The sequence below is a fragment of the Macrotis lagotis genome, chromosome 2 (genome assembly GCF_037893015.1).
Source record: "Macrotis lagotis isolate mMagLag1 chromosome 2, bilby.v1.9.chrom.fasta, whole genome shotgun sequence".
NCBI classification, from domain to species: Eukaryota; Metazoa; Chordata; class Mammalia; order Peramelemorphia; family Peramelidae; genus Macrotis; species Macrotis lagotis.
The window spans coordinates 322,564,723-322,578,386 of NC_133659.1; the positions used below are offsets into that span (position 1 = coordinate 322,564,723).

At 40.8% G+C, this 13,664-nt stretch overlaps 1 protein-coding gene across 4 annotated transcripts in view; it reads left to right on the forward strand.

The window, feature by feature from the left end:
- Positions 1-8,159, forward strand: part of TXNRD1 (thioredoxin reductase 1) — a 63,783-nt gene extending 55,624 nt beyond the window's left edge. For all 4 annotated transcript variants that reach the window (XM_074226745.1, XM_074226747.1, XM_074226746.1 and 1 more), the window contains exons 13-14: positions 3,369-3,503; positions 5,991-8,159. In XM_074226745.1, the coding sequence (XP_074082846.1) occupies positions 3,369-3,503; positions 5,991-6,053 (198 nt within the window). In that variant the 3' untranslated portion in view covers positions 6,054-8,159. The remainder of the gene's footprint in view (positions 1-3,368; positions 3,504-5,990) is intronic.
- The last annotated feature ends 5,505 nt before the right edge of the window (positions 8,160-13,664 follow it).

Here is a 13,664-nt window from a genome sequence, read left to right on the forward strand (position 1 = left end):
GGATGGGAGTAGTCTGTTGGCTGCAATGCAGTAAGCATTTATTAAGCACCTACTGTATGGCAGTCCTTGCCCTCAAGGAGCTTACAGAGGCTTTTCTCCATAGCCTTGGTTAGGCGCTCTTTTATTTATTTTTCTTTTGGACTTTCTTCTTTTGCAATTTCATTCATATAGAGAACTCCCAGGGAGGAAGCCTCTCTCTGCCTGTGCAGATCAGTACCTGCTCTGCCTCTTACAGTGTTAGAGAGCTGCCTAGGAACACTTAAATGTATTAGATAGATAGATAGATAGATAGATGTGACCTATCCAGGGTCATACATCTCAAATGTGTCAGAGGTAGGGCTGGAGCTCTGTCACCCTGGCTCTGAGGTCAGCTCTGCACCACTTCCCTCCTGTTAGACCTGCCATTTTAATGGTCAGGTTACGAGCTAGTGTGAAGAAAATGATGAGCTACCCTGGGAACTGTGAGGTATTATGCTCTTCCCAGCAACATATATCTCTGTCCCTCTTATGTTTCCTTCTTTCTTCTCTTTTCTCTTTCCTCTTTTTCTATCTCTCCCTTGTTTTTTTCTTTTCCTTTCCTTCCCTCTCTCTTCCATTCTTTCCTTATCTCATTTTCTTTCTCTCTTCTTCCCTCTTTTCTCTCTTTTCCTTTTCCTCTTTTTCTTTTTTTTAAATTTATTTAAGCCAATGGGGTTAAGTGACTGGCCCAAGGTCACACAGCTGGGCAATTATTAAGTGTCTGAGGTTGGATTTGAACTCAGGAGCTCCTGACTCCAGGGCCAGTGCTCCATCTACCATGCCACCTAGCTGCCCCCATCAGTTATTTTTTCAATTCTTGGCAGAAATACTAGAGTGGTTTGCTATTTCCTTCTCCAGCTTATTTTACAGATGAAGAAACTGAGGCAAACAGGGTGAAGCAACTTGCCCAGGATCACAGAGCTAGCACATGTCTGAGGCTGGATTTGAACTCAGGAAGATGTGTCTTCCTTACTTTATACTCTGTGGCTCACTTACCTGCCCCCTTGGTCACAGGTATAGTAGGTTTGCAAGCCTGGCATTTGAACCTATACCCTCTGAGTCCAAAGCATTCTTTTCCCACTAAACTGAAGCATTGTACAAAGTTGTTTCCTTAATTGAAAATTGTCCCTCAGTGGACGACTTATATTTTGTGACACCCAGGCTCGGAGGATTAGTGTTTTTTAGATTCCTTGGTAGGAAGGTCACGGGAGAAATGTTTTGTTTACTAAGAGCTTTGGTCATATATATGAGCTCCCTATTCCAAATTAAATTTGCTGCTCAGAATCCCCTTAGAAGCCAGGTTAGTTAATTCAGTTATTTATCAGATCTTTAAAAAAATTAATATACTTTGCTTTAGTATCGCCAGCCTTATTCCAGTATTACTTATTTCCTGTTTATCCTGTGTACCCATCTTGCTGTGGTATAAATTTGTTTGCATATTGTTTCTGCCTTTAGATCGTGCGGTCCTTGAGAACAGGGAGGGACTCTCTTTGTACATACATGGTAGACACTTGCTAATTGTTGATTGATTTCTTGATTGCTATTTGCCTCACTGTAAGTTTCTTGAGGGCAGGGACTATTAATTTTAAATAATTATGACTTGCTGCTCATTCTCTCTTTCTTTGTCAGACAGTATGGAAGCATTTTTCCTTTCTGAAATGAGTTCACTTTTAGTTATGGGCCCTGCTGGCAGTGAGGAATGGCCCAAATAGGTCAGAAAAATGAATGGCCCCTAAATCCTTTCGATTTTTTTTCTTTTGGGGACGCCTTGTACCCCTTTGTAGCAGATTTATCTTCTTGCCAATTTGGTTTAGTCTGATGGATGCTTTCTGTGATCCATTCGAGTCTGAGAACTGTGCAAATTTGGTGGCAAAGTTGGCCAGACTTTCTTGATTCTTCCCCCTGCCCCCTGCAAATGGTAACCGTGATAGAGGAGAAAGTCTGCCATGATTGTTATCTGGGTTACCAGTCTATGATTTAAGGCAAGTGACTCAAAGGATTCAGGTCCTGTTTTCCAGTTTAAAGCAAAATTAAAATTAATGAAGTAAAATTAAAAAAGAGAGGCAATGGGATATAATGGGGGGAAAATCCATCTTTGGAGTCAGATAACCCTGGGTTCAAGTACCCCTTCTGACATATGCTGGCTGCGAGACCCTGGTCAAATCACTTAACTACGTCCTTCTCTGGGCTACTTTTTAAGACTGTATTGCCTGATCTACATAGGTAGAGAGTTTCCACACTAGAAATTCTCCCACCCACATGAACAAAATCATAAAACACCCAATGGAATTGGTTGGATGGATTCTCTGGGGGATTTGGAGGAGAACCTGGATAAGAATCTGTAGGATGAGGAGGGGTGTATGACTGGACCTCAGTTCAGATTCTACCTCTGAATCACTCAGTATCTCTAAACCCCGGTTTCTTCATCTACAAAATGAAGAGGTTGTAACAGTAGATCATTGAGTGTCCACCTGTAATTCTGGCCTCAGAGAGCTCTGGGGGAAATGAGAATATATGCAAAGAGCTTTGGGTACAATAAATCGCTATATAAATGGGAGAAGTGGTCCAGAAATACGCTTGTAAGGGTAGTGGAGTCCACAGAGTACGAAAGAAACTGTTTCTGAGCCAGGATTCCAAACTTGACTCGGCTAATTACTACCTCTGTGACCTTTAGCAAGGTCTTCCACCTGCCTACACCTGTATCCTCTTCTACATGTTGAAGGACTTGAGCTAGAGGACTTTAGATGTCCTATTCCTCGCTAAATCTATGATCCTTGTCTCAGGACATCCATCATTCAGCCCCAGCGATCCCCCACTTCTTGGCCAAGATGAGAAAGGTATATTTCTTTATAAAGGTTCATTTTATTATTATTATTTCATTGATCTCACATAGCACAGTGTATAGAGTACCGAGTTTGGAGTCAGGAAGACTTGAGATCATATTTAGTATGTGGCGCTCTCTAACTGAGTGATCCCAGACAAGTCACTTAAAGACAAATCACTAACCCCTCAATCAAAAATTGGGGCTAATAACATCACCTACCTCCCAGGCTTGTTTTGAGGAACAAATGTAATAACATTTATAAAGTTTTTAGCACAGGATATGTGTGAAATTCTTTCTCCTCCTCTCCTTTTTTACCTTTCTCCTTCCCCCTTTTTTTTGTCTTTTTTTCCTTTCTTCCTTCGTCTTTCATTCCTTTTCCCCCCTTCTTCCTTCCTTGCCTTTTTTCTTTCCTCTTTTCTTCTGTCCCATGCCTTAGAATAGGTTTTCAAAATAAGCTGGGCAAACTATCAAGCTAAGAAGAAGAAACTGGAGGCACTTACAACCTTTCTTCTGTTTCTTCTCTTAGGAACGTGTTGTGGGTTTCCATGTCCTGGGTCCAAATGCAGGTGAAGTCACTCAGGGCTTTGCTGCAGCCCTGAAGTGTGGACTGACCAAAGAGCAGCTGGACAGCACGATCGGAATCCACCCAGTGTGTGCAGAGGTAAGGTCCCTGTATGAAAAGATGGAAAAAATGGTGCCTCCCAGGAGACAACCCTGTCCTGAGCGCGCTCAGTTGGGTGGTCCTATCTTGTAAGATGGATTTTGGCCTTGCTTGATCAGCCCTGGTGGCTTAGATTCGTCACTACTCCCCGATTAAGCATCTGCCACCAAGATTTTAGATAGGAAAAAAGAAACCAGTGGAATTATCTCTGATAATGAGTATTCTCTGTGGGAAATATTGGCCAGTGCTATTGACTTACCCTAAGGTAAGCCTTGCCTCTAACTCTGCAACTTCACCCTCTTCCATTTGCAAAGCAATTTCCTTTTATGGGTTTTTCCCCATAAAAGCTCTTTGGAAAGAAGGTAATGTGTAGATTTTTCCATTTTTCTTTTCCCCCTAGTATTTATCACAGGATTCAGTGCATAATAAGCATTTGATAATGTTTTTTCATTTAATCATACCAAGAAGGATGCTCCTAGCCAAGGTTCAGCCCTCAAACCCCATCTTCTCCCCTCCCCATGTTAAGCAGTGATGTCTTGCTTCTTGGGCTAGAGGTGTATATATATAGAGAGAGGTATATGGGCTGGATGGCCATGACTAGATGAAGAGAGTTAACGTTGGCTTGGGGTCCATCAGTTTGTGGGCATCTAGTCATCTCTAGACCGATGGTTGAGATTGGACTAAATTGGCTACAATACCTCTTTAATAGGTGCTCAACCCACAGTGGAGGGAAAGAATCCAGTCCTGGCCACTGTAGGGCACATGTGGTTTAGAAGTGAGGGTGAGAACATAGCAAGCTCCTAACACTGCTTTTTGTTCCTTTGAAATGGGGAAATTTCCTTCTTTATCAAATAATTTGAAAAAATATATTGATTTAATGAGGATTCCTGATCAGAATTTAGGGAACCTATGTTCAAATACTGAGTTTGTCATTTAATTCCTGTGTGACCTGGGCCAAGTGGGGGGCTCTTTTATTTCTCTTGAGAGATGACGGAGTGGGCAGGGTGCTGAATTTGGAGGCACAATCCTGCCTCTGGCTAAGTCACTTACCCTCAATTTATTCCTCTGTCAAATGAGGGGATTGGATAGGAGTGGCAAGGATGGTGAGGAAATTGAGGCTCAAAGAGATGAGATCCATGCTGGAAATATTCTGACCCATTTCAGAGGTGCCATAGCCCGTTCATTAGGGGGACTGGGCCAACTCAAGGCAGTCTCTGTCCATGGTAAATCAACCCAAGCAGAGTTTTGAGCTCCCCCCTCCCAAAGGCTGAGTGGGGGGTGGGGCAGAGCAGCTCTCAGACACTGCTCCAAGTGGAGAGGAAGAGGAGAAGGAGGAAGTCTTGACTGGTCTGAGAGGCTCCTGGGGAAGGTTTGAGTGGGTGTCTTCACACCTGGAGACTCGGGCAGCCCCATTAGCATCATTCATTGTGAAGACAGAAGTCTAATAATTTATTCTGGACTTTTGAGCTGGAGGAGCTGAATAGAGGCTTGATTAGCTCTAATTCAGCCTCCTAATTTCAGCTAATCATGTTTGTTGAGGGGCGGAGGGAGAAGGAGAGCTCTTTTGGAGAGCTCTTGCAATCCATTTTTAGAATGTGCCTTCCTCTTTGCTGCTTCTGGTGTTTGCATTTGGTGTCATCTGAGGGGAAGGGAAGGCTCATGGGGGGCTGGGCGCGGCAGCATCCATGGGTTTTCACAGGTATGGAGGCTCCTGAGATGGAGGAAGGGCTCCTGTTGTTCAATAGCCTGTTTCTCCGGATGCAGCTGTATGTAAATGTGAGCTCCCTGGGCAGGCGCCTGGCCCATCTAAGCTCTTATTTAGATTTCATTAAAGTTGGCAACATGCCTTATTGATTCTCATCTTCTTTAGTGGAAGAGGTCTTTGGAAGTTTCTTGGTCCTTTTTCTTTTTTAAAGACCTCTTCCTTCCCCCCGGCCCAGTGAAGAACCCTTGGCTGAGGGTCCCTGTCTGGCGTGAACTGAGAGAATTTACCCCCTGTATCCCCTCTAGACCAGTGGGTATCTCCCTAGGTTGGCCGGAAGTGTTCTCAGAGACCGCCCCTGAGTCTTGGGCTTGAGTAATATGCTCCAAGTTAGAGCAGAGACAGAATTGGAATCTAGGTCTTCCAATACCCCAACCCAGAACTTTTTCCCATTGTGTCATGATTGCGTGTTTGGGGAGCTTGATGAAATCATAACATACCATTTTTAATGTATGAAGAGGAAAGATTGTCCCTTGGACGGGAAGGACTGGCCCTAGTTTCTGGTCTCAGAGACTAGAATGAATCGTTAAAGTCCAGTCTGACCGCCTCATTATCGTGGTCATCATCTCCATGGTTCTCTCCCCACAGTCCCTCTAACTGGTCCTCACGGCATGGTCTCCAGGCCCCCTTGGCCACGTCACAGCCCACCCTCCCTTTGTATCTGCTTTTCCTGCCCTTCGCTCACTTGGTCCAGTTTCCTCAAAGTTTGTCGTCTTTCTTGGCAGATCTTTACCACGCTGTCTGTGACTAAGCGCTCAGGGAGAAGTGTCCTCCAGGCAGGTTGCTGAGGTTAAGTCCCAGTGTTGATGCTGCTGCCTTCTGCGACTCCGGATTTCATCACGTCGTTCTACTTTCCCGGGTAGAGAAAAGCCTTAGAAGACTCCCCCCCATCGAGTCTCTCCACATCCTCTCCTGGGACTCATTCATCCATCGTGGTGCCTGGAGAAGGCAGACAGCAAAACACTGGGATACTCGCAGCGTAATGAAACTGAGGTCCAGTGGTGCGTCCCGGACGCGTTCGTGAAGTCACCGCCTGAAGCCCATGTCTTGAGGTGGGTGGTGACCGAAGAGCCACAGTCATCAGTTTCAGCAAGACTTTTTTGGTTTATTTTGTTTTGCTTTCAATGAAGAACGTCCTCAGGTGGATTTCTCTGGGGAAACCAGAGAATCGAGGCCACCGCCTCTGATAATGCTTGCTTTTGAAGCATCGATTGATTATCTGGGAGCCTTCTGATGAGGCCCTTCTCCCTTTGCTATCTGGGCATGCTGGCCAGCATGTCCCTCAAAGAGGAGACTAGGTGGCTTGCTCCTTACTCCACCTGAGAATTGAAATGACCTTTCGCCTCTGCTTTTTTTCATAAATTTCCTCTTCCAGTTGAGGGTACAAATGTCATTTCCAGGCCTTTCTCTCTCTTCTTCCTCCCCGCCCCCCAAGCAGATTTCACCACTTTCCACGGTAAGGCCTTTTTAAGGAGTCCTGGGCTAGAGAGTGGAACCCCAGTTTCTTCCAAAGCCCCAGAGTCAAGTAGGTTCTGAGATTTGACCTGAATTGAGTGAAACAGGGAGACTTCTTCCAGGAAGAATCATACCCAAAAGTGCACTCTATCTAATGATAGGGGGAAAAATTCAGAATATCTTTATCTTGATCTGTTCCTTGATCCTTTGGGGCAAGGTGAGAATGGTAGCCCCAGACCATCACAACTCAGTTTTCTTGTAAAGTCTGCATTTCTAGGTCCCCTCTGAATAGGCCTCACTCAGAGAGAGAAACGAGGCAGTCCATCCACTCTTGTGATCTCCATTCTTCTGGGGGGATCTGAGGGGAGCAGAGCCATTTCTCTTGATTTCCTCTTTTCTCACTTGCTTTTTTTAAAGGTATTATTCATATCATAAATTATTTAATTATTTTTTTTAACCCACAGATGGACCTGAAGGATTTTTTGTATTTCATAAACACCAAATGGTTTTGGCTCCTTTGTTTTGGGGTGAGGAATGGAGGAGGAGGATGTTCCCCAAGTAGAATCTTGTACAGAATTGTTTTCTCTTAGATTTCCAGCTTAGAATAACTGTTTATGGGAGACATGATTATATTTCTGGTGTCTGACTCCTAGAAGAAGAAATTTAATGGAGAGATTTAATTAGCCTTTAAAATATATATATATATATATATATATATATATATATATATATATTAATATGTGGAGAGTGGACATTGGGATGTAATGTGGATATATACATATGTAGATATGTGGATGTATGTGTGTGGATGTGTCTACATATAAATAGATATATGTTTATATGCTCTTACACATCCATATACCTCCACATATTTATATAGCTATGTCCACTTCCCCACTTGTTTTTGAAATTCACCTTAGCCGGTGAATTGAGTAATTGTTTCAAACATCCCCATCCTGGGAGCCTCAGGAAAGTTTGGCCTTTGTTCGGCCTTCATACAACAAGGGCCCTATTTATTTGCCTCTCTGAACTCAGCCAGCTCTCACACCCTTTTGGTTTACAACAAGGGCCCCTTGGATGGAGAAATGACCAGGATAGAATCAGGAGACGGCGGTTCTGCTGTTTGTGATAAAATTTTAGATCTTCCTGTCCCTGGAATTTGAAAAGTGGGAGGGGCAACATGGAGGTTATTGTGTTTTGAACTTAATCATGTTCCTGTTTTCTCTTCTTGGTTGAAAAACAAAAATAAAAATATTTCGTATGTCTAGACCCCGTTAAAAGAAGGAATCTAAACTGAAGATTGGCCTCATTAGTTTCTCCCCAATTAGACCCCTTATCAAACTAATTTTTTTGTTGTTTATGATCATTTTGGAAGAAAAAACTTGATAATGTGAAAAATTAAATAATATTTATACTCATCTTGTATGTGTATATGTGTGTTCTTTTCTTCAGTGTTCTTTTGGGGAGCTTCACCAGAGGGCTTATCATTTGCTACTTGCATGCTCCTGGGCAAGTTACTTAAGCTCTTGTGTGCCTTGGTTTCCTCAACTTTATTTTTTTTATAAATAAATCATTGATATTTTACTTTTTAATTTACTTTTTTAAAGCAATGGGATTTTTTTTTAAGGCAATGGGAGTTTCCTCAACTTTAAAATGATGTCATCATCACATGACCCCTTAAATCCCATCCAGATATGAACCTATATAAATATAAACCAAGTTTTCTGAAAGAAACACTTATGATGTAGTAGGAAAGAAACTACATTTCCCAGTGGATTCCTCTTTCCAGAAAGAGTATTTTTTTTTTAAGGAATCCTCAAGAACATCTTCAAGCAAGGCTAGGCAGGATGGATATCACTCGTGGGGTCTATCATAGAGGGGATTCTCATTTAGGTCTGAGTCAGATGATAGCCCATGAGAATCTTGGATCCTGTGCTTGGAACGTTGTCTTCACACAGTAGGCACTTAAATGCTTGCTGACTTGACCTGCAAACAAACGTTTGAACTTTCTGGTCTCTGAATTCTCTTCTAACTCACATTCTGTCATTCAGACATTTTCCAAGTTTCAGTCCATTCATCCAGAGAATGTTTGATGGGGTGGGGGAAACATCAGGGTCTACAGACTGTCTTGGACCAGAAGACCACGTGATGCTCTGCCTTTTGGGGTTTGGTTTCCTCATTCATAAAACAAAAGGGTTGGACTAGATTAACTCTCATGTCCCTGCTGCCTCTCAAGCCTAATTAGTGAGTTTCATTACTATCAGCTGGTATTTACATTTTTAAATATTTAATTGTATTTTCAACTTAGAATTCTTGAGTGTAGTTCTGATTTGACTCCTTACCATCTTGGTGGGGACTCTGTTCCCAGAAGCGACTGCTGCCTTTCTCCACAGCAGCCTTCCCCTGAAAGCAAAATCAATTGCTGATCTTACTGCTGAGAAGAAGCTTACATATTGGGATTAGTGTCTTCATTAAAGAAATAGTCATTTTAATTGATGTTTTGTTTTTGCAGTACCTTTATTTCCAAATAGATCTCCTCTCTCCCCTTTCTAGAGAGCTATTGGTTGTAGCTAGCAATCCTCTAGGGACAAAAGGAGAGGAATCTTTTCTCATAATTTTTATTTTATTAGCTCATTGGCTAGAGTGCTAGACTTGGAATCTGGAAGACCTGAATTTGTATCCAATCTCAGATACTTCCTAGTTGTGCATGATCCTTGGCTAGTTATTTAACCTCTGCCTCAGTTTCCTCACCTGTAAAATGGGGATAATGACATCTACCTCTCTGGGATATTTTAATAATAGAATGAGATAATATTTGTAAGGCACTATACACATTTGAAAGCATTCAAGTTAGCTATTGCAGCTATTATTAAGGATTATTATTATTACCACCACTATTATTATCACTACTTTTTTTTTAGGTTTTTTACAAGGCAATGGGGTTAAGTGGCTTGCCCAAGGCCACACGGCTAGTTAATTATTAAGTGTCTGAGGCCGGATTTGAACTCAGGTACTCCTGACTCCAGGGCACATGCTACCTAGCCGCCCCCCACACTACTTTTTAAGTTTTTTTTTTTACTATACCCCCATTACTACTACTACTACCATATAACGTATACATACATAAATATCTATATCTCTATATATATGCACACATGCACATGGACATCTATAATTTAATTGATTTGTTTTTTGGGGGATGGATCTCCTTAGTCTTATCCTCAAATAACAGAGTATAACCTTAAACGAGACTGGGGAGTCTGAGGTATCGGAATGAGAGGAATTTTCTGATTCATGAAGTGTTTACTAGAAAGCTCTTTTCATTTCTTCCTCTTAACACATAGAAAGGACCGTTTGGAGAGCTAAGTGGAGAGGGAGAGAACAGTGACAGCAGGTCCCAAGCACTCACTAAAGGAGAAAACGGCTGCCTAGCCCAGCTGGGTGGGTCTGCTCCTAAAAACACCTTTCTTGGACTGACTCCATAGACTCAGAGAGAAACCTTCTGTTCATAATTTTGCGCTGCTTCCAGAGAAAGGTTTTTCATCGTAAATCATGAGCTTGATTTTTAGTTCTCCATCCGGGTGGGTGGCAGGAGTCTATTTGCTCTATGCCCCACCAGCTTTTGGAGAAGCTCAGTTCCTGAGATCATGTAAAAACTGGAGGACATTACATACATGCTAATGTGTGCATATAATTAGTATTATATAGAATGGCAAAACATGCAACATATTATTACATGTGAACATAATCCATATCTAACACATTAGTATTTCATGTACACTATTATAATTATACATTAATATATTAACCAATAGCTAATATTTATTAATGTATTAATATTGCATATACAATGAAATTATATACTATACTAATATACAAGTATTATAACATGATATATAGTGCTATATATAACTATGATATAGCAACATACCATAATATATTAATACACAAAACAATACATAATTGCTATTATATTGACACCATTATACATTACAATAATATAGTATGTATTATCTATTTAAATATATATTTTACATGAAATTTCAATATTCTAAGTACAATATAGTGATATTAAGAATAATTGCAAATATTCGTAACCTGAACCTTCATGATGAGATGGGCGCCACTACTCTTCATTAGAAGAAACTGAGGCGCACAAAGGTTAAGGGATTTGCCCAGTTAGTGTTTGTCAAGACTCCTTGCTGACTCCTGGCCCCGTGTTCTACCCACTGGCACCTAGTTGTCATAGTCATATTAGAGTACAATTAAGATGGTTAAAAGAGCCTGAAAAAGCCCACGTCCCTTCCTGCTCTAAATTTACGAACATCTTTCTTGTCATTTGGACTATCGATTCTGACATTCGAGTTACTGTCTTACGAGAGCCTGTTTAAACCCAGAATCAAAGGGAAGCTTCCTTTCCCCAGAGCCTGATTGTTGGAGAGCTCTTCCCAAGTTGTCTAAGATGTCACTGTCGGATTTGTTGGATAGTCGTAGTCTCTCTATTGTCTTGTTATATTTTCTGTTAGATGGCTATGACCGTACATCAATCTCTATCACTATCTGTCTGTTTAGACACCAAAGCCCAGGAAAATGGTCTGTCAGCTGTCCCCTCAACTCAGTATTTCATCTTCCACCCTTGTGCATTCATTCATATAGTCACCGAGCTCTGGAGTTCCCTCCCCAACTCTGCCTCAGAGTGTTTTCTCATTGATTGGTTTCTAATCTTCAACCTTAGTTCTTTGTCAGTATTGGAGGCAAGATGTCTGTTATATTTATACCTCAAAACAGACATTTACATTAATATATTTCTAACATTTAAAATATATATTTCATTTACTACCTAGCATATAAAACATTTCAACATATATGATTTATATATTAGCTATTTATTATTATATATTATTTGTAAAATGTTATTTTTATTTGTCTATTATTTGTTTTATATTGTTTATAGGATATTTGATATGTATTAATAAATGATTTCTGCATAATATGATATTACAGCATAACATAGAATAATGTAATATGCCATCATTATCATGCTTTGTTTTGGGACCAGACCTGTGACTTCATTGGCATGGAGAGCTAAAGAGAAAAATTCTTTCCCAATATAGATGGGTACCTTCTTGACAGCTTAGAGTCTCAGAGACTTTTCTAGGCACACTGAGAGGATAAGTGATGTGCTCAGTGTCACAGCCAGTGTATCAGAGAAAGGACTTGAATGTAACTTTTTCTGGCTTTCCAGACTACTTCTTTCTGATTAAAATCTCATTCTTGCCTATGGCTGCTAATATTATTGTTAGTATAATATAATATAATTTATTATATATAATATATAGTATATAATATACTATGTCTCCTACAGACAATATTTCATTTAATCCTTATAACTTTGGAAGATTCTATTATTTATCCCCATTTTATAGATGAGGAGACTGAGGCAGATTGTGTAAGGCAGACCTTACCCAAGGTCGTAAAATTAATGTCTGAAGTTGGATTTGAAATCAAGTCTTCTGCACTCCAGACTCCATTCTCTATTGACTTAAGTCACCTAATTGGCTACTGGCAAAATTGTTTGGGATACTGCATGTCATCATTCCTGTTACTGAGGATCTGGCCAATGTGCAGGCAAACCTTTTTCCCTTGCTGATGCTTAGGTTCAGGAAAGATGTTGTTTGTCTTTCCTCTTGAAGAGAATTGGATTTAAGTGAATTAAGGCTGTGCAAAGGCATCGGCCTCACTCTTTTCTCCAAGGTCAATGGAGTCCAGTGGCAAGTCATAGGCCAGGACAACTGGTGATGGCCCTCGATTCAATGGGAGACCCTGGCCTTTTTAAAGTAAGGTCTTTTCTAGGTCTCAGTTTGAGACAAAAAGCAGATCCAGAGCATAAAAACTGCCCACAAATGGTCATCATTATTCTCATTGTTAAGAATTAATCTTCCTCGGAAACTTTCTTCCATTTTCCTAGGTCTTCCCTGTGGAGTCAAGTAGGCAATCTCCAATTAAAGATTACTGTCTAGCTACTCTATGTATATTTTCTATACATATATATATATATATATATATATATATATATATATATGTATATGCCTTGCCCATTAGAATGTCAACTCCTTGAGGACAGGGTCCATTTTTGCCTTTCTTTGTATCTTTGACCCTTCGTACAGTGCCTGGAACATGGTAAACTTCTTAATAAATACTGGTTGATGCATTGAGTCTCCATATAGCAACAGCCTTCCAAATATTTGAAGGTAATGATAATTCCCTCACTTCCCAACAAGTCTGCTCTTCTCCAGGGAAAATATCACTAGTTCCTTCCATTGATCCTTTTATGGTTTACCTTCTAGTGAGTTACCATATTGATTGTTCTTATCTGGATGGGCGGGTGTCCTTTTTAAAATGACAAAACCAGATCTGAGCACGGTTCTCTGATGTCTCTGATGGAGGGAATTGCCTTTCTTAATACAGCTCAAGATTGAGTTAATGTTTTGTCAAATCATACTGTTGGTTCATATGGAGAATTGACCAAGATCCCCATCTTTTTCTCACTCAGTAAATCAATTAGCCAGACCCTTCTGGTCAATGTGGCTATTTGGATGGAGGCAGACTGGCAGCTCTACTCCCACATTACTATGTCCACAAAAATGGAAATTCATAATAGATCCAGTAATGATGAAGCAATCCAATGAGAAATTACAACAAGGGACAACTCATGCCTCAGAACTGCACAAAAGGTCAGCCTAGAGTTCCCAGGCAATATAGTAAAGGAGCCATCAGCAAGCCCCAATGAAGCCATCAAGCTGATGGTCTCTGAATACCAGAGACAGGACAGAGACACAAAAAAGAGTCTTTACCCTCAAGAATTTCCAATGGGAAAGCTGACATATAAATAAATAGGTATATAAGAAGGTACAAAGCAGGACAACTACATAAGTGCCTTCTTT